The sequence below is a fragment of the Pygocentrus nattereri genome, chromosome 12 (genome assembly GCF_015220715.1).
Source record: "Pygocentrus nattereri isolate fPygNat1 chromosome 12, fPygNat1.pri, whole genome shotgun sequence".
NCBI classification, from domain to species: domain Eukaryota; kingdom Metazoa; phylum Chordata; class Actinopteri; order Characiformes; family Serrasalmidae; genus Pygocentrus; species Pygocentrus nattereri.
The window spans coordinates 26,954,874-26,980,193 of NC_051222.1; the positions used below are offsets into that span (position 1 = coordinate 26,954,874).

At 39.7% G+C, this 25,320-nt stretch overlaps 1 protein-coding gene across 7 annotated transcripts in view; it reads left to right on the top strand.

Moving 5' to 3' along the window:
• The window catches only part of vps8 (VPS8 subunit of CORVET complex), a 170,254-nt gene that overhangs the window by 67,684 nt on the left and 77,250 nt on the right, over positions 1-25,320 (top strand). For all 7 annotated transcript variants that reach the window (XM_037543387.1, XM_037543389.1, XM_037543388.1 and 4 more), the window contains 11 exons: positions 260-302; positions 868-940; positions 3,157-3,276; positions 4,750-4,821; positions 6,960-7,079; positions 12,947-13,003; positions 13,612-13,694; positions 16,312-16,396; positions 16,502-16,600; positions 16,940-17,029; positions 20,933-20,979. In XM_037543387.1, coding sequence (XP_037399284.1) covers positions 260-302; positions 868-940; positions 3,157-3,276; positions 4,750-4,821; positions 6,960-7,079; positions 12,947-13,003; positions 13,612-13,694; positions 16,312-16,396; positions 16,502-16,600; positions 16,940-17,029; positions 20,933-20,979 — 889 coding nt within the window. The remainder of the gene's footprint in view (positions 1-259; positions 303-867; positions 941-3,156; positions 3,277-4,749; positions 4,822-6,959; positions 7,080-12,946; positions 13,004-13,611; positions 13,695-16,311; positions 16,397-16,501; positions 16,601-16,939; positions 17,030-20,932; positions 20,980-25,320) is intronic.

Sequence of the window (25,320 nt, forward strand, 5' to 3'; positions counted from 1 at the left end):
CACTGCATCATTCTCAGCGTGATATGATATGGGAAAATAACTGTAGAAAGTAATTGTGGTCAGCTGAAATAATTGTTATTATCTTAAATAATTGTAATCGGGCGATTAAGTAATAATTGTGATGAGCCTAATCGGACTTCAATACAGTAGATCTGAATTTACGGTATCAGAATCAATGTGCTTTTTGTGGTTCACCCTGTCATAAAAATCTGACATTTACATCACACATGAAGTAAAAGCTGTTGTTGCCTTTCCACAGATGAACAGGTCGTCATGGGAAATAAGCTGCTTGTCTACATTAGGTAAGAACCCACACACTGGGGCCACCATATGCAAGCCATATCTAACCACACAAATCACTGTGGTGTGAGCATCCTGACCGGTCACAGTTCCAGATAAGTGTTTCCACAAGTCTTTTGCTAAATCAAGGCATTCGTGTCATCCAAGAAAATTGGAATCTTTTGGAAAATTAACTGTCTCTCATTGTAACTACACACATTCACCAATACAGTTTTCATCTTGTTGATGCTGGATTAAAATTGTAGTTGATTTTTTTTTTTTATATAATTTGAAAGTGGCAGCCGCCCTTTACCTGGTCTAAAGTTTTCATGAAGAGGGCACCAATAGAAATGGTTCAGAATTACTTGGGATAAAGTCTTCTTACGTTAACTTTTTTCATATTGACAGTCACAATATGTGTTGGAAGGCATGAGAAAATTACAATATGCAGCGATATAATCATGATACTAGAGTTCAGTGCATACGGTACAGCCATAACTGTCAGAAACGCATCATATTTATACTTTATACTATATATATATATATATATATATATATTTTTTTTTTTTTTTTCCCTCTGTTTGTTAGTTGTTGTCTGGCTGGACGTGCCTATCCTTTAGGGGACATTCCGGAAGACCTGGTACCTCAAGTCAAAAACCAGGTGCGTGTCGTGAAACATGTCTGTGTAAGAATACAGTATAACACAATTACATACAGAGTACACACGGCATGTATTACAAACACCTGTTTGGATGCACTTCACCCTCCGTCTCACAATAACACTCCCCTGCGCTGTGCGTGCGTGTGTGTTCTGCCATTGCTGTAACTAATTTGAGAAACGTGAACAGACCGTGAATCAGTGCGGTTGCTGTGCTGTGTGGAGGAAGAACAGTGGAGGGCCCACGCTGTTGACAAAGAAAGGTGTGTGTGTGTGTGTGTGTGTGTGTGTGTGTGTGTGTGTGTGTGTGTGTGTGTGTGTGTTTAATATTCTCTGCGCCTTGCTCTCAGTCGGGGGTCTATGGGGAGGGAGTTCCTCTGTGTTGTATCTCCTCAAACGCCTGTTAAACAGATTCAGTCTGAACCCCAGAAACCTGCAGAAAACACACACACACACAGCGTTTATGCTTAAAAGTGCTTGAGTGAAAAGCATGACATGGGAGAACTGTGGGAATACTATATGGGAATTCTGTGAGACTTTTATGGGAATTCTGAAGGAGTTTTATCTGTGTTTAAGAACTCTGGGGGTTCTGTGAGAAACCTGAGAATTCTGTGTGGATAGTCTGGGAATTCTGTCTGTATACTGTGGGAATGCCACAAATATACTAAGAGAATTATGTGAGAATCCTGAGGAATTTTGTAGGTATATGGGGAGAACTGTGCATCTATGCTCTGTGAATTCTGGGGATATTCACTTGAAATTCTGTCAGGAAAGTGGGGGGAAATTTTCTGAGAATATTTCAAAATTCAGAGGGCGTACTATGACAATTCGGTAGGTATGCTCTGAGAATGCAGAGGGCATACTTTGGGAATGCTGTAGGTATGCTCTGAGAATTAAGTGTGAATGATGTGGATGTTCTATGGGGATGCTGCGTGAGAACGCTGAAGATAGTTTGAGAACTCAATGGGTGTACAATGGGAGTACTGAGGAAAATCTATGGGTATACTGTGGGGATTCTGTGAGTATACTGTTGGGCTTTGTGGGAATTCAGTGGGAATACTCTGAGGATGCTGTGGGAATTCTGTGAGGTTCTGTTAGATTGCTGTGTGGGAGGCAGAGCTCCTGCTGTTAAATTCAATACAGAACGATGGTGGGTGCTGCAGTATAGATTTGTTTTTGTTTCTCTATTATGTGTTTGACAAAACTACATTGACCAGTTGAACAGTACAGTGGACAAAGACTTTGGAGGTCATTTATTCGAATTTTTGAAGTGTTATTCAAAAAATATTTATTGAACATACATGCACATGCACACTCACACACGCGCGCACACACATGTTACAAAGGCTTCCCTCTGGCACAACAAAAAAAAACACAACATTTGTATTTACAGTTTACAGTGGCAAAATGAAAAGACTGCTGTAATAACATTTAAAGGGACCATATCGTAAATGGATTTTCCTTGTTTTTACAAATTGATGTTGTATTTAAACACTGTTGAAGCTTCCAAACACTTTGTTCAGAGTTCATATATGGAAAATAATGTACAAACACAGCATGTTTTTGAATTTCTAGCACACAATGCAGTTTAGGCCCCCTGTGAATTTTAGTTGTAAGGAGTATCTCAGCCTGGACGGCTTTTTGAACAGTCAAAGATAGATAATTTATCCCATATCTGTCTTAAAATCACAGTAACAAAATCTGCCTATTTAATTGTAATAAGAATAAGAGACGTTGGAAAATGGTCATTTGAAATGAAGAATGGCTTACGAACATAAAATGTGGATTCAGTAAGATGAAAGTGAAATATTAACTAACACAAATGCCTGTCAGGGTGTCACATTATAACCAACCTCTGCAGTCTTGCTGCTCTCTCTCACACGCACACATGCATGTTCTTCTGGTTCCTGGCTGTAATCTACAGTAGCTCCATCAGAGCACTCATTAGGACCCTTTGTGTTTCTAAATAGCAGATACCACTCACACCTGTCTCTCTCTCTACATGCCCCACACTCACTCACACATGCAGCTGCAAGACCAGCCATCTACCTGGTCTCCGTGGCAACCACTCACGCATATTGTTGCAGAGGGGTTGAAATGAGTGTATTTTGTGAAGCGTTTGACCCCCAGTGTGTTCTTTGTGAACCGTGCGAGTGTGTGGAGTTACAGATGTACCAAGAGTTCTGTCTGTTACTGACCGTGTGTGTTCATGTGTGTAGGTGTTCGAGTTCCTGATTCGCTTGCATTCAGTGGAGGCCACTCAGGAGGAGGAGGTGTATCCTTACATACGGACACTGCTGCACTTTGACACACGTGAATTCCTCAACGTCTTGGCTCTGGTGGGCATCAGTCAAGCACTTCTTTATTTAGTTGATCAATTTTTAAAAGGCCCGTAACTTTAAGTGTATTTATGTATTTGGCAGCTTATCCAGTTATATCATGTTACAGATATATGATGATGCCGTGTTAGGAGTTATGACCAGGGACACTTATTGGTATGCTGTGGAGTGTTGCCTGGGTGGGGAATCAAACCCCAGCCTGCTGCATGGAGGACAGCAGTATTACCCTCTACGTTTAACATGTAGTATGTAAACACTGTGTTAAAACTGGACACTAAGCTACAACAACAGCCTGTTTTCAATCCATCATGGTTATGTTGTCACAAGCAGAAACCCCTTTGCATACGGCTGCACGTTCAGCTAGCTTCTGTTTAGCCCTGGCCATTCACATTGATGTGGTATGGAGCATTGTCACTGCAGTCAGTCTGTAGCAGTTAGTGGATTGGTGCATTAAATGATTAAATGTTGTGCTGTTCAGGTCTGTCAGGAAGCAAGTGAATCATTACAGCCTTTTGAAGGATCCTGAAATAGATGACATCCCTGCCTGTTTCAGTCCGAACTTTACTGTGTGTTCTGTATATTTCACTTCAGATCTCTTGAATGAGACATGATGCCAGACAGTCAGAACATGTATATTTACATATAATCTACTGTTAAAAGTTTGAAATAATTCTTCAGATTTGTCATTTTTGTGATTTTATATACAATGAAAAAAAATAATGTAAATTTTAATATTACAAGCAAGACATGAAAAGGTGACTTGTCTTCAGATATCATGACTACTTTGGGGTCAACAGTAGTATGTTCTGTGGTAGATCATACACCGTAATTATCTATTTGCAGTCATTTTTATTTCATTATTGATATTTGATCCCCACTATGGTAAAATAAGACCTTACAGACCTTACAACTTAATTCTTGATATTCTACAGCTTTCTTGGTCATTTAGAATAATCTACAGCTCTGTTTATTATTCTGGACATGTCTAAGACATGAACATTTTTACTGAGTAATTATTTAAAGACTATGAAGTTGCACAAGCCTCACGTATTAAAACAATTTTAGTAAATTTTTGCAACAAAATCAGCTTTTGAATAGTGATTCCAAACTTGAAATGTGGCCTGTGCAAATGTCATGGTTTTTGTTTTGTTTTTCCTCTGTGGTAATTAACAGCAAAATTGTGCTCTACATTTGTGTGTTCTCTGTAGACATTGTATTAACTTACTTTAACTTAGAAAACGAGCAAAACATGTAATACCAGGGAGGTTCAAGCTTTTGGATATGACTTTTATCAGAATTACCTCTGTTTTTAGGATGTAACTTCACAGAGCTGTTGTAGGTGTACTTCAGGGGAAAATGTAGAGTCTGGGTCTTCTGGGTTTGCTTTTTGTGTTGAACGTTTTGTCTTTTATCACGAAGTGAAGCTGCGCTCTGGGCTAATTCTCAGTGCTTGATCGCTTTGTCTCTTTTCAGACGTTTGAAGACTTTAAGAATGACAAACAGGCTTTGGAGTACCAGCAGAGGATTGTGGATATTTTACTGAAGGTAAAGAAGACACCTTTTCTCTTTCTTTCTCTTTCTTTTTACAACATTACATCCTTTTTTTTCACACTCTTCGCTTTTTTCTTATGTCTGTTTTAAGTTCTATAGAGCCTCTCTCTCTCTCTCTCTCTCTCTCTCTCTCTCTCTCTCTCTCTCTCTCTCTCTCTCTCTCTCTCTCTCTCTCTCTCTGGATGGTAATCAGCTAAATGTAATCACTTCATCAGTGAAGGAGCTCATTGAGTCCAACTCGGCACCTGTTTAAAAAGCCTCCAGACTCATCAAACTCTGTTATTGCAGCTCAGCCCTCATCGCTCAATCACTTAGCACTATTCAACTAGTCTCCTTTCTCCTCTCCCTTTTTATCTCCTTTCCCCCTCGCTCGCTCGCTCGCTCATTATTTAGTAAATTCTGTTTTCACTGAATCTTGGACATCTTTCCTTCTGTAATTTACACATGGAAATAAAATGCCTTTAATTAATTAATTATAAACCCCTGTAACTCAATGTAATGTGCCTGCTTTAAAGGGCCCATGTGGAAAGCTTAATTTTTAAATTTCAACTCTTCTGGGAAGGCTTTCCACAAAGTTTAGGAGTGTGTTTATGGGAATTATTGACCATTCTTCCAGAAGCGCATTGGTGAGAGTCCAGTGGTGGCGCTTTACAAAACTACATTTGATGCTTTGCATTGCACTGTTCTTGAGCTAATCTGAAGGCCACATGAAGTTTGGAGGTCTGGAGCAATTGACTCTGGAGAAAGTTGGTGACTTCTGCGTGCTATGCGCCTCAGCATCCACTGACCCCACTCTATCATTTTACGTGTCCCACCGCTTCGTGGCTGAGTTGCTGTCGTTCCCAATCGCTTCCACTTTGTTATAATACCAGTTTTCACAACTGGACTTGAACACGTGGCATCCTATTACGGTACCACGCTGGAATTCACTGAGCTCCTGAGAGAGACCCATTCTTTCACTAATGTTTGTAGAAGCAGGCCTAGGGGCTTGGTTTTATACACCTGTGGCCATGGAAGTGATTGGAACACCTGAATTCAATGATCTGGATCTGTGATGGAATACTTTGGTAAATATAGTGTGTAATTTGACTAGGGGCATTCAAATTTTTATCTACAACTATATGTAGTTATGCACTTAAACACACATGCAGATCCATTTCTCTCACAGCCTGTTGACAGCTCAATTTAAAGTCAATTAAGCATATATTAAGAATTAATAATCAGTTAATTATTATCAATTAAATGATCAGTTATTCAGTAATACTAAACAAGCAGTGCATGCATACTATATAATTCTTCAAAGCAAAGGGACCACAAACCAAAGAGTTAAACCTTAAACTCTTTACACTTGTTTACACAAAGTGCTGAAAAGTGTACTTTACTTATTGCAGTAATTAAGAGGCTTTTATTAGTCCCACAATGGGGAAATTTCCCCTCTGGAATCTAACTCATCCATGCAGTGAAACACCACATACACACTAGTGAAGACACACTCTAGGGGGCAGTGAGCACACTTGCCTGGAGCGGTGCACAGCCCTATCCACAGTGCCCAGGGAGCAGTTGGTATTTAGGTGCCTTGCTCAAGGGCACCTCAGTCATGTATTGTCTGCCCAGGGGATTGAGCCTTCCGATCGCAAGGCTGGTTCCCTAACCTCCAGCCCATGACTGCCCCCTGTCAGCACTGATGTGAGTGGTGGTTGGTATGGTGTAGGTGGTAGCACCTCTGCCTTCTATGCTGTAGGCTGGGGTTTAATCCCCACATCGGTAAGCACCCTATACCTTACCAATAAGAGTCCTTGGGCAAGACTCCTAACACTGCCTTCGGCTACCTGTGTAAAATCATCAAATTATAAGTCACTCTGGATAAGAGCGTCTGCCAAATGCCGTGAATGTAATTATGTTAATTAATACTGACAGTTAACAAAGTCTATAAGTAACTGTGTTTATTTTAGTATTGTGGAATAATACCAGTAGTTGAATCATGTGAAACTGTTTAAAAAGTACTTAAAGTTTGTTTTTATTAAATCTGTGTTATACACTTTGATGTAATAGGGAATAGTAGTAATTGTTATATTTATTTTTCTTTATATTTTTTAACCAATGTTTTTTTTATGTTTTTGTGTGTTCCTTAGGTGATGGTGGATAACTCTGACTTCACCCCGTCGCAGGTGGGCTGCTTGTTCACCTTCCTTGCACGCCAGCTGGCCAAACCTGACAATACCCTTTTTGTCAACAGGAAGCTGTTCGATCAGGTAACTCCCTCTCTCTCTCTCTCTCTCTCTCTCTCTCTGTCTCTCTCTCTCTCTCTCTCTCTCTCTCTCTCTCTCTCTCTCTCTCTCTCTCTCTCTCTCTCTCTCTCTCTCTCTCTCTCTCTGTCTCTGTCTCTCTCTCTATCTGTCTCTCTCTCTCTATCTGTCTCTCTCTCCCTCTGCCTGTTTTTCTCACCCTGCCCTTCCCGCATCCCCTCCTCCAGGCTGCAACCATGGCTTGTTGGGGGTTAACAGAAACAGCGCAAGGTGGCTGTGGAAGGTGTTAATGTCCTGACAACGTGAAGACAATTAGCAGTTCCTGTAAAAAATAACTCTGTTGAATTAGAGGTGTGAGGCAGCTCTCAGAGGCTGAAAGTGAAGAGATTGCGCTCTGAGCTGCGAGGTGTTTTAAAATTAGGCTGCCTCCAGGTGAAAACAGTTGTAAATCTGTTGACGATGTTTGCACATTGTTGTTGTTATTTGTTGTTGGTTTTACTTGGCCTTAAGGGACACTCTTAAAGAGGAAAAAGACAGGGGAATAACACATAGACATAGAATAATGAAGACCCAAAGAACCATTCTCATGCTTAAAGGCTCTGTGTGTTGTGAAATGGTTCCTCAGATTAATGGAGAATATGTTGTATATGGTTTTATATAGAACATATTTACGGAAAAATTGTTCTTGTAACAATACAGGAGCCCTTTTATTGCTATATAGAACCATTTACAGAACGGTTCTGTATGAAGCTATATATAACACATTCTCCATCACTACGACAGACCATTTCATGATGCAAACAACCATTTAAGAATGCAAATAAAGCCACAAACTAAAAGCTACAAATGACAAGCTTGAAAAAACTAAAAGCTGTAAATGAACTAAATACAACTAATGGAACTAGGGATGCATTGATAACCATTTTTTTTCAGACTGAATACAAGTACATATTTTTTTAGTATTTGCTGATTCTGGGTCTGTTACCATACTGAGTAACCTACTTAGAATGAAGTAGTTAAATGAGTGCAATGTACCTTAAAAATGAACTAATTGAAATCCATCATTTTAAATATTATGCATTAGCTAGCTATACTGCATTAGTTACATTGGATCAAGTTGCTCTACAGTGGAGAGGAGTGGTCAGAAAAGCACAAGTGAAGTGCAGGTCATAGTTTTGCTCCTCGTTTCTCTTTTTCAACAAGTCTCTAGCACAACAACAGTAGGAATCACATCTGAGGCTTCCGCATATGAGCAGCTCACATTTTCAAGCTTCACGTCTCGTCGGGAGGGGAGTGTTGTGTTTGGCTGGTTGAGCTGTAGCTGAATGTCCTTTAAAGCCAGATATACACTGTGTGATTTTAGAAATCTTCTTTGGTGACTCACACTGTACATTTGAATAGACCATCATGTACAGACAAAGCCTAAGGTTTATACATAAAATGGAGCCTCTACAGACAGCTCTGTTTATGTAGTTTAAAAAAAAAAATGTATTAAAATGACACATTGGGTGAGAAAAAGAGCAGCACTGCTAATACTGTGCACTGAAGTTAAAAGCCAGGCAGTGGTTAGATAATACAGTCTCTCTGTACTGCATATGTTACTAAACCAATCACCATATTAATCTTTATACCTGGATTTTCTGTTCAGTCCAACAGAGCTAAGTTGGCGTAGATTGACGTTCATGGCAAATGGTGACACTTTTTTCATCTTCGTTTAGTTGGCCTGCATGTCTGCCCCTGTATTAGGGAAGCAATTGTGATCATGTTTGTGTTTAAAATGGGGTTCAATCACAGAGTATTCCTGTCAAGAATCTCCTAAGACAGAAAGTTGGAAGTGACCGACTGCTTTGCGTCCGACTCAGTCAGTAAAACTTCACTGCATTTGTCCATTAGCGTGGAAGTGTACACTCAACTTACTGGTATCGGAACATTTTTGAGTATGAGTAAATGAGCACAGAATCAGCCCACTACCAGTATTGGTATCATTGCATCCCTACATGAAACAAAGTTCTATATTAACCTTTCAGAATCAGAATTATTACATACTTTGCTTATTATTCAGTAACTACAGGGACGTTAGTGCTAACTAGCTAATCTATTCTTAGGTTATAAAAGTGTATAATAAAACTTTAGGTCTGCCGATGGGCCCTGGCTGTTTAAGGGGTTAAAGCAATAAGCAAAAGTTATAAACTAAGGCTGTAAATTAATGCACAAAGGGTACAAACTAAAAGCTAACAAACAAAACTCTACTATATATCTGATCACTCACCCATCCAAATTACTGAATTCAGGTGTTCCAATCACTTCCATGGCCACAGGTGTATAAAGCCGAGCCCCTAGGCCTGCAGACTGCTTCTACAATCATTTGTGAAAGAATGGGTCGCTCTCAGGAGCTCAGTGAATTCCAGCGTGGTACCGTGACAGAACGCCACATGTGCTCAAGTCCAGTCATGAAATTTTCTCATTACTAAATATTCCACAGCCAGCTGTCAGTGGTATTATAACTAAGTTGAAGTGAATAGGAATGACAGCAACTCAGTCACAAAGTGGTAGACCACGTAAAATGACAGAGCGGGGTCAGCGGATGCTGAGACACATAGTGCACAGAGGTTGCCAACTTTCTACAGAGTCTACAGACCTCCAAACTTCATGTGGCCTTCAGATTAACACAAGAACAGCGTAGAGAGCTTCATGGAATGGGTTTTTATAGCTGAGCAGCTGCATCCAAGCCTTACATCACCAAGCGCAATGCAAAGCGTCAAATGCAGGGAGTAAAGTGCCACCACTGGACTCCACAGCAGAGGAGACGTGTTCTCTGGAGGGACGAATCATGCTACTCCACGTGGCCCAGTCTTGGTTTGACGGTTGCCAGGAGAACGGTACTTGTCTGACTGCGTTGTGCCAAGTGTAAAGTTTGGTGGAGGGGGGATTATGGCGTGGGGTTGTTTTTCAGGAGTTGGGCTCGGCCCCTTAGGCCCCTTCCTGTTCCAACATGACTGCTCACCAGTGCATAAAGCAAGGTCCATAAAAACGTAGATGAGTAAGTTTGGTGTGGAAGAACTTGACTGGCCTGCACAGAGTCCTGACCTCAACCCGATAGAACACCTTTTGGCCTTCTTGTCAAACATCAGTGTCTGACCTCAGAAATGCGCTTCTGGAAGAACGGTCAGAAATTTCCATAAACACACTCCTAACCCTTGTAGAAAGTCTTCCCAGAAGAGTTGAAGCTGTTATAGCTGCAAAGGGTGGGCTAACATCATATTAAACCCTATGGATTTAGAATGGGATCTCAATCAATTTCATATGCATGTGAAGGCAGACGAGTGAATGCTTTTGGAAATATAGTGTACCTCCAGTCTGTCAGAATGAAAGCGCTGATAATGTATTTAAAAGTACTTAATTCAAATGTGTGCATCATTTCCACATGAATAAAATATATTACGGCAGCACAGTTCTGTGCAGAGTGGTCTAGTGGTTGCCATGCCAGTGTGCAATATGGTCCTGCATTAATCATTGTACGTTTTTATCCCAGTGAAATGCAAAAAGCAGTGCAGCGGCAGTCACACACGTAAAGCAGTTTTATTCTTTGAGTGTTGTTGATGGTATGTTTCTTTATATGCATCAGTAATAATTCAGAGTATGCAATAGACTAGCCAGTGTTGAAGTGTTTTCCTAATCTAAAGTAATGGCACTTATTTTGGTTTAATAATGAGGTTTTATATGTATTCCAGCCTAATTAAGCTATCCAGAAGCTGGTTATTGTTCTGTGACACTGAAGTTGGTCAGTAACCCTATTTCATTTATGTTTCATCATATTTTAGACCATGTCGTGCATTTTTCTTGTATTTAATTTTTCCTGAGAGCCACTTTTGACATTTGTGTGGTTTCATTTTTACATGGCAATTTTACAGCCTGTATTTATCTCTTCGTATTAAACTGGCTCTGCTCTTGGCTGAATAGTGTGTAAATATATAAATATGTTGGGTTTTGTGACATTGTAAAAACAGTGAATCCAAAACAAGCTGTTTTTGCAGCTTAATGTCCGTAATTGGACTAAATGGAGAAAATGCTGGAATTTGAAACTGTAACATGCTATGTCAAACTTTTTAAGTTTTTTATTAAAGTGTGGAAAATCATTTTCCTATTACATGAGTCCTTTAATGTTGATGTATATGTACAACCCGAATTCCAATGAAGTTGGGACGTTGTGTAAAACTTGAATAAAAACAGAATACGATGATTTGCAAATCCTTTTCAACTTATATTCAATTGAACACACTACAAAGACAAGATATTTAATGTTCAAACAGATAAACTTTGTTGTTTTTTGCAAATATTCACTCATTTTGAATTTGATGCCTGCAACACGTTCCAAAGAAGTTGGGACAGGGGCAACAAAAGACTGGGAAAGTTGAGGAATGCTCAAAAACACCTGTTTGGAACATTCCACAGGTGAACAGGTTAATTGGAAACAGGTGAGTGTCATGATTGGGTATAAAGGGAGCATCCCTGAAAGGCTCAGTCGTTCACAAGCAAGGATGGGGTGAGGTTCACCACTTTGTGAACAACTGTGTGAGCAAATAGTCCAACAGTTTAAGAACAACGTCTCTCAACATGCAATTGCAAGGAATTTAGGGATTTCATCATCTACAGTCCATAATATCGTCAAAAGATTCAGAGAATCTGGAGAAATCTCTGCAATTAAGGAAAACCAACATTGAATGCCCGTGACCTTCGATCCCTCAGGCGGCACTGCATTAAAAACCGACATCATTCTGTAACTGATATTCCCACATGGGCTCAGGAACACTTCAGAAAACCACTGTCAGTGAACTCAGTTCGTCGCTCCATCTACAAGTGCAAGTTAAAACTCTGCCATGCAAAGTGAAAGCCACATATCAACACCACCCAGAAACACCGCCGGCTTCTCTGGGCCTGAGCTCATCTGAGTGGAAAAGTGTCCTGTGGTCTGTTTTTGGAAATCATGGACGTCGTGTCCTCCGGGCCAAAGAGGAAATGGACTGTCCGCATTGTTATCAGCGCAAAGTTCAAAAGCCAGCATCTCTGATGGTGTGGGGGTGTGTTAGTGTCCATGGCATGGGTAACTTGCACATCTGTGAAGGCACCATTAATGCTGAAAGGTACATACAGGTTTTGGAGCAACATCTGCTGCCATCCAAGCAACGTCTTTTTCAGGGACGTCCTGCTTATTTCAGCAAGACAATGTCAAGCCACATTCTGCACGTGTTACAACAGCGTGGCTTCGTAGTAAAAGAGTGTGGGTACTAGACTGGCCTGCCTGCAGTCCAGACCTGTCTCCCATTGAAAATGTGTGGCACATTATGAAGCTCAAAATACGACCACAGAGACCCCGGACTGCTGAGCAACTGAAGTTGTACATCAAGCAAGAATGGGAAAGAATTCCACCTACAAAGCTTCAACAATTAATGTCCTCAGTTCCCAAACGCTTATTGAATGTTGTTACACTGAAAGGTGATGTAACACAGTGGTAAACACGCCCCTGTCCCAACTTCTTTGGAACGTGTTGCAGGCATCAAATTCAAAATGAGTGAATATTTGCAAAAAACTATAAAGTTTATCCATTTGAACATTAAATATCTTGTCTTTGTAGTGTATTCAATTGAATATAGGTTGAAAAGGATTTGCAAATCATTGTATTCGGTTTTTGTTTTACACAACATCCCAACTTCATTGGAATTGGGGTTGTACCATATATAGTCTTAACCTATATACCATAATACTGTGGTATGCCACCCACATTTTGTGGTGTTGAGAATTCCATCCCTACAAACCAGCCTAATTTAGTTTATTTTGGATTTTTGATTCTGATGGTTGTTGTTGCTTGTTTGCAGGTCTTGGAGTTCCTGTGCAGTCCAGATGATGATTGCAGACACACAGAGAGACAACAGGTAAAATTTTAGACTCTGAAGTCAAAACACAGCTGGACAGTGTCAGTTTTTCCTATGTTCAGTTTTCAAAGTGCATTAAATCCCACTGCCACTCTTTATTAAACCTGTAGACTCTTGTACTGTGCTTGTTGATGAAACACTCAAGCAAAATGCAGTTGTTTAAAAAAAAGTGAGCAGAAATACATTATATTGCTAAAAACAGTAATTGTGCCCATATTGAAGCCTCTGTTATATTTATAGGTAGCAGTATGTCATGCAGAGTCAGAAACTGTCTGCTTGAAATTACTGATCAGCACAAATTGAAACAGCACAGAAACAAAGTTTCTGATGATTTAGGCATACAGTTAGCACAATGTTAATTGGTGTGTGCAATCTTCCATTGCTTGTTAGCTACTTGTAGCTACAGTGCCAAACCAAAAAGGCAAGCTTCAGACACCTGATATGTCTAAACTGATTGACTCCATTTGTGGTAAGCAAGAAAACGTTGGCAGATTTCTTTTTTTTAGCTAAATATTCCTTGAAAGAAAATATCTAGCATAGCTGCACATGCTCTGTAATTAGTCAAATGTGACTATGTGACTTTCTGATGGATGGGTTTGTTGCAACAGGTGCTGTTGGAGTTACTTCAGGTGGGAGGTGTGGTCCAGTTCGACGAGGGGCGGCTCCTTGCTTTGGCAGAGAAAGCGGAGTTGTAAGTGAATGACCAATCAGAAAGAAGATTAAGTGGGTAATGCAAGCAAACAAATCATACAACAAAGATATCAAGTACAAAAACCTCTATTGACTGTTCTTTGGATATATATATATATAAAGTGTGTGTGTGTGTGTGTGTGTGTGTGTGTGTGTGTGTGTATACCTATACCTGTAGTTAAAATGTGGTTCTCTATAACTCTATAGGTATCAAGTGGTTCTCTTAAAATACATCTGCTGTGAAAACCTCCAAGTACTGACAAACTCCAAAAGTTTGAAGACACTTGTTTATTCAGCACTTCTTCTGAAATCAAGGATATTAATAGAGATCCTTTCCCCACTTTGCTGCACTATCAGTCTCTACTCCTCTGAGAAGGTTTTGCGCTAGATGCTGGAACACTTGCTGTAAGGATTTTATTGCATTCAGCCATAAGAGCATTAATGAGGTCAGGTACTGATGATGGATGATTAGTTCTGGATCACTCCAGGTCATCCCAAAGATACTGGATGGAGCTCCATCACTCCAGAGAACACAGTTCCACTGTCCCCACAGCCCCATCAGCTTTATACCCATCTAGCTGACACTTAGCATTAGGCATAGAGACATTAGGCTCATGTGTGGCAGCTCCAGAGCATCCCATTCTGTTGGAGATGCTTTTCTATGCCTACATCAATAATGGGAGTGTATATATACTTATAAAGTCACACCTCTGATGTCGTAACTTTACAGGAGAGGGAAAGAAGAACAGTCTTTTGAATTAACGTGTGAGATTTGAAATCATTTCTGATGGTCCATTCATCATGGAATGTACGCACACACACACGCACACACACACACACACACACACACACCCACACCCACAATAGCTTTATTCCAAAACCTAGTGTGGGTCCTTTGAAGACTTCTTCTTAATAGCCTGTTGGTCACACAAATGGAACAGTCCTAACAAGGTGACGTCACCAGAAAGGTCCTGCCTCTTATTCGCAGTGCTAAACTGGCGAGAGAAAATGGAGCCTGTTGCTTTGTGTTTGTTGCTTTTTCACTTCTTCACAGAAATGAAGGATATGTTCTTATGTAGTTTAGCGCAGCACATATATCTAAGTACTTCTAAAGAAAATGCAATATATGGATGAATGTTTTAATTAATCAGTCATTTTCCTTTTTATAAGGTAACAAAGACGAGTTCAAGGACATTAACAACTTGCATTTTAAACAAGCTTGGCTCCGTTTTCGTGGTGCTGTTTTTCCCTTGCATCGTTCATGCACAGAGAACTGTGGGTAAACGTTCTGGGTAAACGAAGGCCAGGAAGGACGCATCAGTTGACTCCTTGAAATGACTCAGAACATACATTGCTCAATATAGGTTTTATTAAGTTTCAGCATTTATCTGCAGTTTAAATGATGACAGAGTGAATAGAAGTGATAAATCCTCCAGTGACGTTTGTTGTATTTTTGAGCTGGTAATAATTGCTTTATATATGGCTTTGTGCTCCTGCGTGTTGACAGTGTTACATTTTTAGTCTCTCAGGGCTGGAGAGTAATTATTCACCTTCAGTTCGTTTCAATTAACTTCATTTAACATGCTCTCTGTAATTAAAGACCGATTAAGTGACGAAGAGTTTTGAGTAGTATTGATTTCTTCAAGGTGATGAAGGACATGCAGGAGAGTGAAAGTTTACTCTTCTTTATCTCTGTCTCTCTGCTTCATTTTCTGTTTTCCTTTTTCACTCTTCTCTTTGTTACTTTCTCCTTCTTTTCTGTCCCTTCCCATCTTATTTCTTTTTTTCTTCCCATCTCTTACTCACTACGTTCTCCCTCTTTTTCTCTCCTCTTTTATCACTACTACTGTCATTTTCTCTCTTCCTCCCTCTCCTCTGCACCTCTTCTACCACTTTTTCTTTCCCCCTCTTTTTTCTTTCCTCCCTCTCTTTATTGATTTTTTTTAACTCTCCATTTTTATCCTTTCTTTTGTCTACCTCCTTTGTCATTTTCTTTTTTCCTTGCTTTCATCCTATTTTTTTTCTTCTCTTTCTCTCATGCTATGTCTCTCTCTTCTATTCTCTCCCCTTTTCTCTCACACACTTTCCATGTCTCTGTCTCTATTTGTCTCTCTCTCTCTCTCTCTCTCTCTCTCTCTCTCTCTCTCTCTCTCTCTCTCTCTCTCTCTCTCTCGTTCTCCTTTCTCTTCTATATATCTCACTCTCTCTATTTCTTTCTCTCCTTCTCTCTCACTGTCTGTTTCTTCCTTTGTCTTTGTCTCTCTCTTGTTCTCTTAATATCTCTCTTCTCACTCTCTCTGCCTCTTTGTCTCTGTCTCTTGTTCTCTCTCTCTCATTCTCCCTCTCTCACTCTCTACTTTTCTCTGTCTGACTCTCTTGTCTCTCTTTCATTACTGCTATCATTACTTTCTCCTTTTTTCCTCTCCATTCCTCATATTTTCTGTCTTTCTCTCCTGTCTTTGCCTTCTCCTACTTTTTTTTTCTCCCCCTTTTCCGTTTTTCCTCTCTATCTTTATGCTTTTGTGTCTACCTCCTTTGTCACAATCTCTCTCTCTCTCTCTCTCTCTCTCTCTCTCTCTCTCTCTCTCTCTCTCTCTCTCTCTCTCTCCCCTCCACAGTTATCAGATATGTGAATTTATGTATGAACAGAAGCACCTGTATGATCAGATCATTGACTGCTACCTGAAGGACCCTCTGAGAAAGGTAAAGCTCTCCATCCCTCCATCATTTACTTTTTCTTTTAATCCCTCACTCCTTACCCTAACGGCACTCTTGAATGCCAAAATGTCCCCTTTGCTCTGGCACCAGGAGGAGGTTTATAACTACATCCATAACATCCTGTCCATGCCTGGCTACAGCCCAGAGGAGAAGCAGACGGCATGGAACAAATCCTTACAGCATGTCAAGGTCAGCCACTTTCAAAATGTGAATGATTCCTTCATGTAATTTTTGGCGATGGTTTGGCCGACATGTACTGAAATGTGTAGTTTTGATTAGATGTGATATTAATATGAAATGCAATTGGATGAGGTGGCGTGACGTGACATTTTTCTGCCAATTGTGTTGCACAATATTGGGGGAAAAAAACACAATATATAAAATGTGCCTAAATTTTGTTTTGTTTTTTCATGATGCTGAAAAAGTGAATTAAACTGTGCAGATAAAAAGCATTGATTTTAATTTTAAAAATTGCTTAGCTGACAAATTGGTGTTCCCTGTTCTGATCGCTTGTTCTTTCTCTTGCAGGAGCTGGTTAGCATTAATCCAGCTAAAGCAGCCGAGCTGGTGGCTGGACACTTCTCCAGTGAGGTAGAGCCTATTATCACTGCACTACAGGTCAGTGCTCTCTATAGGCCTTTTCACATTCACAATCTAGTACGTTACTGGCATAGTTTTACCAATAATGTTCACGCTTGGCATCATTAATTGAAGCCTTTAAATGGTATTTACTGAGAGGCACATGCTCAAATTTGCCATGAAAATTCAGGTTAAAGTAGGCTGTGACATCCTCAGCATGAACATCTGACCAGCTCATAGAAATCACAGGACTGTAACATTTTCTCTTGCAAAAACATTAAAAACTAATGCTTCACAGAAACAAAAGCCGGCAACCTATTTAAAAGTACACGTTACTCAACATACCTGATCTTTTATTGACTTCTGTTCACCCAGTCCTCCCAATAATTTCCCAGACAATTATCCCTTGCAATAATGCTGATCCGGAGAATATTGACCAAACGTTCTCCAACAAGCTGCAACCAAACACAGACACTGGGTTGGTCTGTGTTTTTAAATGCGTCATTCCGTGGCTGAGATGTAAACGAAGTCATTCAGAGTGGCTTGATGTGAAATAGCTTATTGTAGAGCGATTTACCAACTCGGATTTCTTTAGTGATTGTTATGTGAACCAGGGGTTGTGGAGTTATTTAACATCCAAAACCACCCGCCAACCTACATATGTCTTCTGAATGTTTATATGTAATGCTACATTAGTGGTGGATCGGAAAGAAATACAAGGAATTCTAACTGTAATGCATAATACTTTACGTTACAAGGCAAGGTGAGTTTATGTATATTGAACATTTCATGCACAGACAATTCAATGCTCCTTACGTAAATTAAAGCAAGAAGATCGTTACAGTAAAAAGTACGGTAATGTAATTTTTCAATTACTGGAAAAAGTGATCACATTTACTATAATGTATTACTTTGTACAGTCTTACCCCAACACTGTTTAATATACTCTGCCTGTCAGAAACACACATGCATTCGGTCAGAGAGTCAGTCAGTTAGTGAGACAGACACACATATACAGTCAGGTTTTTTTTTTTCCTGAGCTCCTTCCACACACTAAAGTTATAAGAGTTGTTTCAGCTGAACTGAAGGGCAGCCACTCTGAACAGAAGTCATTAGTTCCTGCACTTTTAAGGCTGATATGTGTAAATCATGACCATTTTTGTTACATGAAGCCATGACGTTGCCTTATAAGCGGACCTCAGGGGAGAAATACAAGGAAGATTTAGGAAAATTCAGTCTATACTAAAACAATGGTTCATCAGGCATTCTATTCATAATCATTTTATGCAATACTTTTCTGTGAGTTAGAGGCAAAAAACTTAATACTTTTTTGAATGTTTAGAGAGTCTGCCATACAGTGCCAATACCACATAAATAAGTTTGAGATTACTTAACAACTCGACACAGTTTGAGGCAAAGATGTGATGAATTAGGCATGCAGTTTACACAGTGCTAATTGGTGAGGTATGAACGTCCTTTACTTGTTAGCCACATTAACCAGCACCAGTGCAAAACTACAGATCATGAAACATGCTTTGACTGGTTGACTACAATTGGAGCAAGAGGGAAAGTTGTGAGTTAGATTTTTTTTTTCGGTTTATGTGGAGCAATAGGAGTTTTCATCTCCAGTGATGATGAACCCCCATAATGATAGTTATACAAGTGAGAACGTGTTTGTGTGAGAGTCAGCCGATTAGGCGCTATCTGCAGCGCTGTGTGTAATTGGGTTTGCCTCATTATCTGGGCGCTGGCTGAGAGGTGTTAATTGAAAAGTCTGATAGTGACAGTGGGTGTGTGCTGTGGCCAGGAAGAGACGAAAGGAAGAAACAAACAGTGCATTTATTCACACACACCTCACTTACGGCTGCTATGAGAATTTCCACACTACTAACACGGCTGCTGGCCGACTGTGAAGTTTTACCTCTTGCCATGAATGCAGTGTTTTGGGGGGAAAATGCGATTAAACGCAAAAACCAAGATGATGATGATGCTCATGAATTAGGGCTGTGAAAATCTCATTTAAAATATTTGATCCTTCAATGTTTGTATATATAGGTAAGACAAGGTATGTGTATTAATATAGCGCCTTTCATACACACTGCTGTCATTTAAAGTGCTGTACAAATGAGAAAATATTATATATAGATATAATATATAAACAAAGTTGTTTGAAAAAACTAAACGAGTACATAATAATAAAATGATAGATTAGAAATTGTGAAATATTAGAAATGAAGTTAGTATAGTTAAAAAATAAACATGAAAAAAAGGTTAGATTAGGATAAAAATTGGTGCCGTTACAGAGGAAAAGGGGCTAGGAACGCTAACAAGTGTTTTAAACTGCGCTGGGAGCTGCTCATATATTAATGTTTTCAGCCTGGATTTAAGAGTCCAGTGTCAGAGCTCTTCTAATGCAGCATGGTAGCTAAACGCTGCTTCTCCAGTCTTTACCTTCAGCAGGACTAACTGACTAGTTCCTAATGATCGGAGGATTCCGCCTGGCTCAGAGCGCTGCAGCAGATCAGATTAATATGCTGATTCTACACCAAATGATTTATAGTCCAGTGACAGTATCTTAAAGTCTGTTATATAACAGACTGGCAGCCAGTGTAAGTATTTAAGAATGAGAAGTGATGTGTTCCCTTCTTTTACTCCTAGTGAGACTGGAGTAATGCAGCTGCGTTCTGAAACTGCTGAAGCTGTTTGATTTGTCTTTTTTGGGAGTCCAGTTAAGAGACCATTACAGTGATCAATCCTGCTAGAAATAAAAGCGTGCCTGAGTTTCTCTGGGTCTGCTTTAGTCAAAAAATCTCTGATCTTGTTGATGTTCTTAAGGTGTTAAAAAGCTGATTTAGGAGCTACTTTGGGAACTACTTTGACGCAATTGCTAAAACTAAGAAACGAAGGTAAGGAAATTAGCCAAGCTGCACTCTGCCATTTCTGTTCAAAACGTTAATAATGAATTGGAACTGATGCACAGTACAGGTTGTACAAAATAACATGTCAGTATGGTTAATTGAAAGTTTTGTTTGTTTATTTTTCTCTTCCCAAAGTGGACTACAAAGTGTGTTAAGTAGATAACACCACTAATGGCATCAAGTCAGGGGTAAAGTTTTACTGTTAAGCTACATATTCTGCTGTTATATTGTGTTTGTTGCTACTGCGCTTGTATTATTAAATACCATGGTTCACTCAGACATACGTCATGGTATAGAAGGAACTTATGATACCCCATTCATAATGCCTTTAACAGAAAGTGCCTCCTGCGCTACAACCTCCTCCTGGGTTTGGTAGTTTAAGCCCACCCAGGGATGATGATGGCAGCTTTTCATTTCATTGGCTTTGTACTTTGTACAGTGACAAAGTTGAATGGATTCTAGTGTTTGTTATTTAAGACTTTTAGAACAGCGTTTAACAGTTTACATTTAAAATGCTGACAGTCATTTAAAGATCAGCATCGGCCACAAAATCTTCATATTGGTCGGCCGTTTAAATACAGCTCCCACTTCCAGAGCAAAGTGTTCTTTGCTTAATCTCTCCATTTTCTAGTGTCCAGCCCTAGACAGAGAGAGAGAGAAGAAAAGCAAGAGCTCATGGGACAACAGGCTATTTAAATGTCTTCTGTCAGGCTCTCAATGTGACATTTGCTGCGACATTTCAGTTTCCTGCTGTATCTGTGTATCAACACTGTCCAACAGTCCCTGAATGCCATTTTCCAGCCTTTGATTTCTATTATTACGTTATTTTATGTGAATGTGAACATGATTGCTATGGAAGTTGCACTGAGACAAATTGTTTCATAATGAAATGATTTGAGCTCTAACCATGTTTCAGTAATTATGAGTTGAAAAATAAATGGTTGTACTTTATCAGATGTTTTGATGTGCTGTAATCAGTAAGTATTGTATCTCATTTTCCTGTGGTATATTTTTATGTCTGTAGGATGATTATCTGGTGTTTCAGTTCCTGAAGAACCTGCTGGATCCAAGGTAAGAAAAAACTAGAGTGTGTGTGTGTGTGTGTGTGTGTGTGTGTGTGTGTGTGTGTGTGTGTGTGTGTGTGTGTGTGTGTGTGTGTGTGTGTGTGTGTGTGTGTGTGTGTGTGTGTATTGAGTGGCAGATCATTCTTAGCACTGCAGAAGCACTGATGTGGTTGTATGAGTGGGTCAGACACAGCACACACATACACTGTGTATGCTCATTGTCCACTCTATTAGACACTCCTACAATAGCTCATCTGCTGCTGCACAGTTTGTGTTGGTCATCGTTTAGTCCTCCATCAATGGTCACAGGTTGCTACCCACAGGATGCTGTTAGCTGGATATTTTGGAATGGTGGACTATTCTCGGGCCAGCAATGACACTGAGGTGTTTTAAAAACTCCAGCAGCACTGCTGTGTCTGATCCACTCAGGCCAGCACAACACACACTAACACACCATCACCATGTTGTTGTTACTGCAGTGCTGAAAATGATCCACCACCCAAATAATACCTTTTCTGTGGTGGTCCTGTGGGGGCCCAGCAGAGTGCACCTAAAGGAGGTGATTTAATGGACAGAGAGTGTAGATATGAGGAGGTGTATTTAGTGAAGTGGCCAGTTGTTGTATGTGTGTATCTTGTTGCTGACAAAAAATTCTAGTTAACCTTTGCATCGTGTTAAAATTTCATATTGAGTGGAGCAGCAGAAATGGTCTAAAATTACTTGGGGAGGAAAAAATCCAGTTTGGAGATCAACCGTGAGCAGAGAAGCCTGCAGCTGCTGTTGTCTTGCAGGGTTTATTTATGCTGAAGTGTTATTGGCTGTCCTCTACTTTATTACTATAGAGGAGACGAAAGAAAGGCTGATATTATCTGTCCATGGTGAGAGGTTTATCACTGGACGTGGAAGTGGTCCATTACACTCCCTCTATTCGAGCGGCCTGTAGTGATTTGTTATAGGATTTTTGAGTGGATTATAAAGTAGTACATGTCAGCTGGGCCTAATCACAGAGCCAGCTGCTAGCAGAGAGCAGTGAAAGACAGTTTATAATGGGAAGGAGCGAAAAGGAGTGACCAGTGCCCTGGTCAATTGCCATGTTTTGTTGATTTTCTAAGAATAAGTTACACATCCTATACAGCAAACGCACTTCTGCACATTTTAATGCACAATTTCTGTTTATTTGTGTAATTTAAATATTAAAATATTTAAATATCTTATTTCACATAGAAGAATCAAAAGAGGTACAGTAAAATTTGCTGGAAAATGCCATATTTAAATTTGCTCCCTCTGAAGGATGTGTTGACACATGTAATTTGACCAGGGGTGTTCATACGACTGTATATGGAAATTAAGTCTGTTTTGACATCATAATCTTCTAAGGTTTTTAAGTGGTGTTTCAGCTTTTTGAATGAGGTACAAGACAATCAGAACAGCGGTTCTACAACACCAGACAGGCAACCAGAAACATCTACATATATAAGCCTTAAAGGCCTCAGCATACTTCTTGCTGAGACGACGTTCTCCTGGCTTCAGTGATCAATATGATGTAATTGTGGAGAAAAGAAAGAACCGCAGACATTGCGCAGAGGCTTCCTTCGCCATGCTGCACACATGGCTGTGGACGCGGACGCTGTGCAACAAAGCCTGTGATTGGTCGGTAAAAAAGAGGCGTGCCATGAACCATGAGAGTCTTTTCACAAGATGTATGCTAAGCGCTTACAATAAACAATAAATACCTCCTAAATGTAAGATGTTAAGTCTGTTATTCAGTAGTATTTAATAGTACACGCGCACACACACACTCTCTAAGCCATTTCTCTCTCAGGGTTGTGGGGGGGTGCTGGAGCCTATCCCAGCCGTCACTGTGTTAAATAGTAGTGAACACCATATTTAGGTTCACTAGAGGACGATGCTGTAGTTGGCTTTCTATTTGCCAGATTCTTGTTCGAATTTTCCCATTCCACCTTAAATGGTGGCAGTATTCTGGACTCGCCTGTTGCAGTAGTTAGAACTGTGATAGAATCATTTTCCACTAGTTATGGAACTTACCCTGAAATGTCATAGCGTCACCTGCATTAGTGAAGCATCTGCAACAGACAACATGAAACTGCAGAATGTAAGTGCTTTCGACTTCAGGCAACCCTCGAAAACTTTGTTTTGATAGACGTATGGTGGTGCCTTTAATGGCACTGTAAAAAAAAAAAAAAAAGGCATCATACTTAATTCTAAGAAATTAAGAGGAATAAAGAGAGTTTGGGAAATTGTCATGTAAATTGTGATTATGACTGTTTTTGGTCCATAAACTCACCATTTACCAAAATGGATCTCCGAGAAAACAGTTAAGAAAAGTCTTGAATAAAGGCCCTTTAAAAATGGATTTTCGGTTTGTATATCAAGTGATATTCTGGTGTTTGAGCATCACTGTATGACCTTGACTTTTATCCAGAGCTGCCTAAACGCACACACATCACTGCTTGCTCAGTCTTGGCGGTGTACACGCTTTAGGGTTCCAAATCTGCTGCTGTTTTTGCTGTGGCTGACCTATGGTGGCCCACAGAGGACATTAAAAGTAGAACAGCTGTGTTTACTGAATTACTCTGACTGCACTTCTCTCTCTCCTCCTCTGTAGCTCCAGGTAGAAAGTGCTCTTTCATTCTGAGCTCAGATGGACTCCCCTGACCCCACAGAAAGAGAAACAGCAGAACAGATCACAGAACTACCAGTGCTGTGCTTCAGTGTCCTTTATTGCATAACATAACTTACTGCACAGCTGTGGTTCTGTATGAAACCAGTTTTGCTGTTTCTTGTTAGCCACTTAAAATCCCAGGCTTATTACATACTAAGGCTTATTATTCAGTTACTACAGAGACCTCAATGCAAACTGGCGGAGATATTCTTAGGTTATAGAAGGTTTAGGCCTGCTGGTGGGCCTTATACATTTAAGGTTTAGGCTGAGATTATTATTATGTTCTGAGTATTGTGAGATTAATTCCTAATCCTGAGATTTTAGCAGAAGTATAAGAGGTATACAATGCTAGCTATATACAAACTCTTAATGTCTCTTAATATCTCATTTTGGGGTACTAACATGATTTATTAAGTCATAATTTTGAGATACTAAAGATACTAATTGTTTTGAGATACTAAAATTATTAGAAACTATTACATATTTATTGTTATGAGAGATAAAATCATGAGATTTACTCATCATTGTGAGATATAAGGTCATTATTATGAGACTACTTTTTTACTAGGAGATATAAGGTTGGTATATGAGATGCTAGGTCGTGATGAGATGTATCAAGATAAGATTTACTCATTTTTATGACATACTTAGTCATAATTATCATATATATTATATATGTTATAATTATAATTATGAGACATTCTTGTTTTTGTGGCTTAATAAATGGCTTAATTGTTATCAGAGGTGAGCAACTATAGATACCACTATGAGCACTGGCACAGTAAAAGATCTATATTGATGTGGGCCCAATTCAGGTGTTGGTAATGTAGATAATGGCATTATACCCATTTGCATGCAACACTGTCCAGCTGTCACTCACCAGGAGCCACGGACACCAAATGTCCCCTTGTTCTATACAAGAGTATTTGCCCAGTATTATACAACAAAAGATTGAGTACAAAGTACAGAACATCCTCCTGACTTTTCCCATCATAAACAGTTGACATTGATTAACCTTTCCTGTGATTATCATCCATTTTCGCTGGTGATGTCACTGTATCGCTGCTTCCATGACTGCACGCAATGATTTACAAACGTTTTTTCTTTCAATGGCAACAAATAAACACAATATTAGGGGTGCATAAGGCAATGCAGCCATCACCGTATGAGTATTAAAGCTACATTGATACACAGCATGTATACAGGAGCGAAGTATAGCGGTAGAAAAATATCTCCCACATTTTGACTTTAGCAGCTCTGCGTATGCTAAAAATGCAGCCTGCCTCTTGTCTTCTTGGAAGAGTTTGTGCTATTGAAATTTCTTTTTATTTCCAGAAAAAGAAGCGTGACCAGCAACAACAAAAAGCACAAACTACTGCCGCTGTGACAAGAAGCACATGCTTTTATGTAATATTAGAGCTCCCTGTTAGAAGAACTACTAGAACCCAAGTTATCCTTTAATTGTTTTCATCACAGGGGAGTTGCAGCCATTTTTAAACCTTCAACATAAATTCTTATGTACATTAAATTGGTGGATATAAACAATCATTCAGAGTGGTTTGGTTTGAAATGCTCTGTCCTACAGAAACTTGGAGTTGTTCACAGTGGTGGTGATGGGAGCCAAACGTCAGTTTAATTACAGGGGAAGGTTATGAATATGTTGCC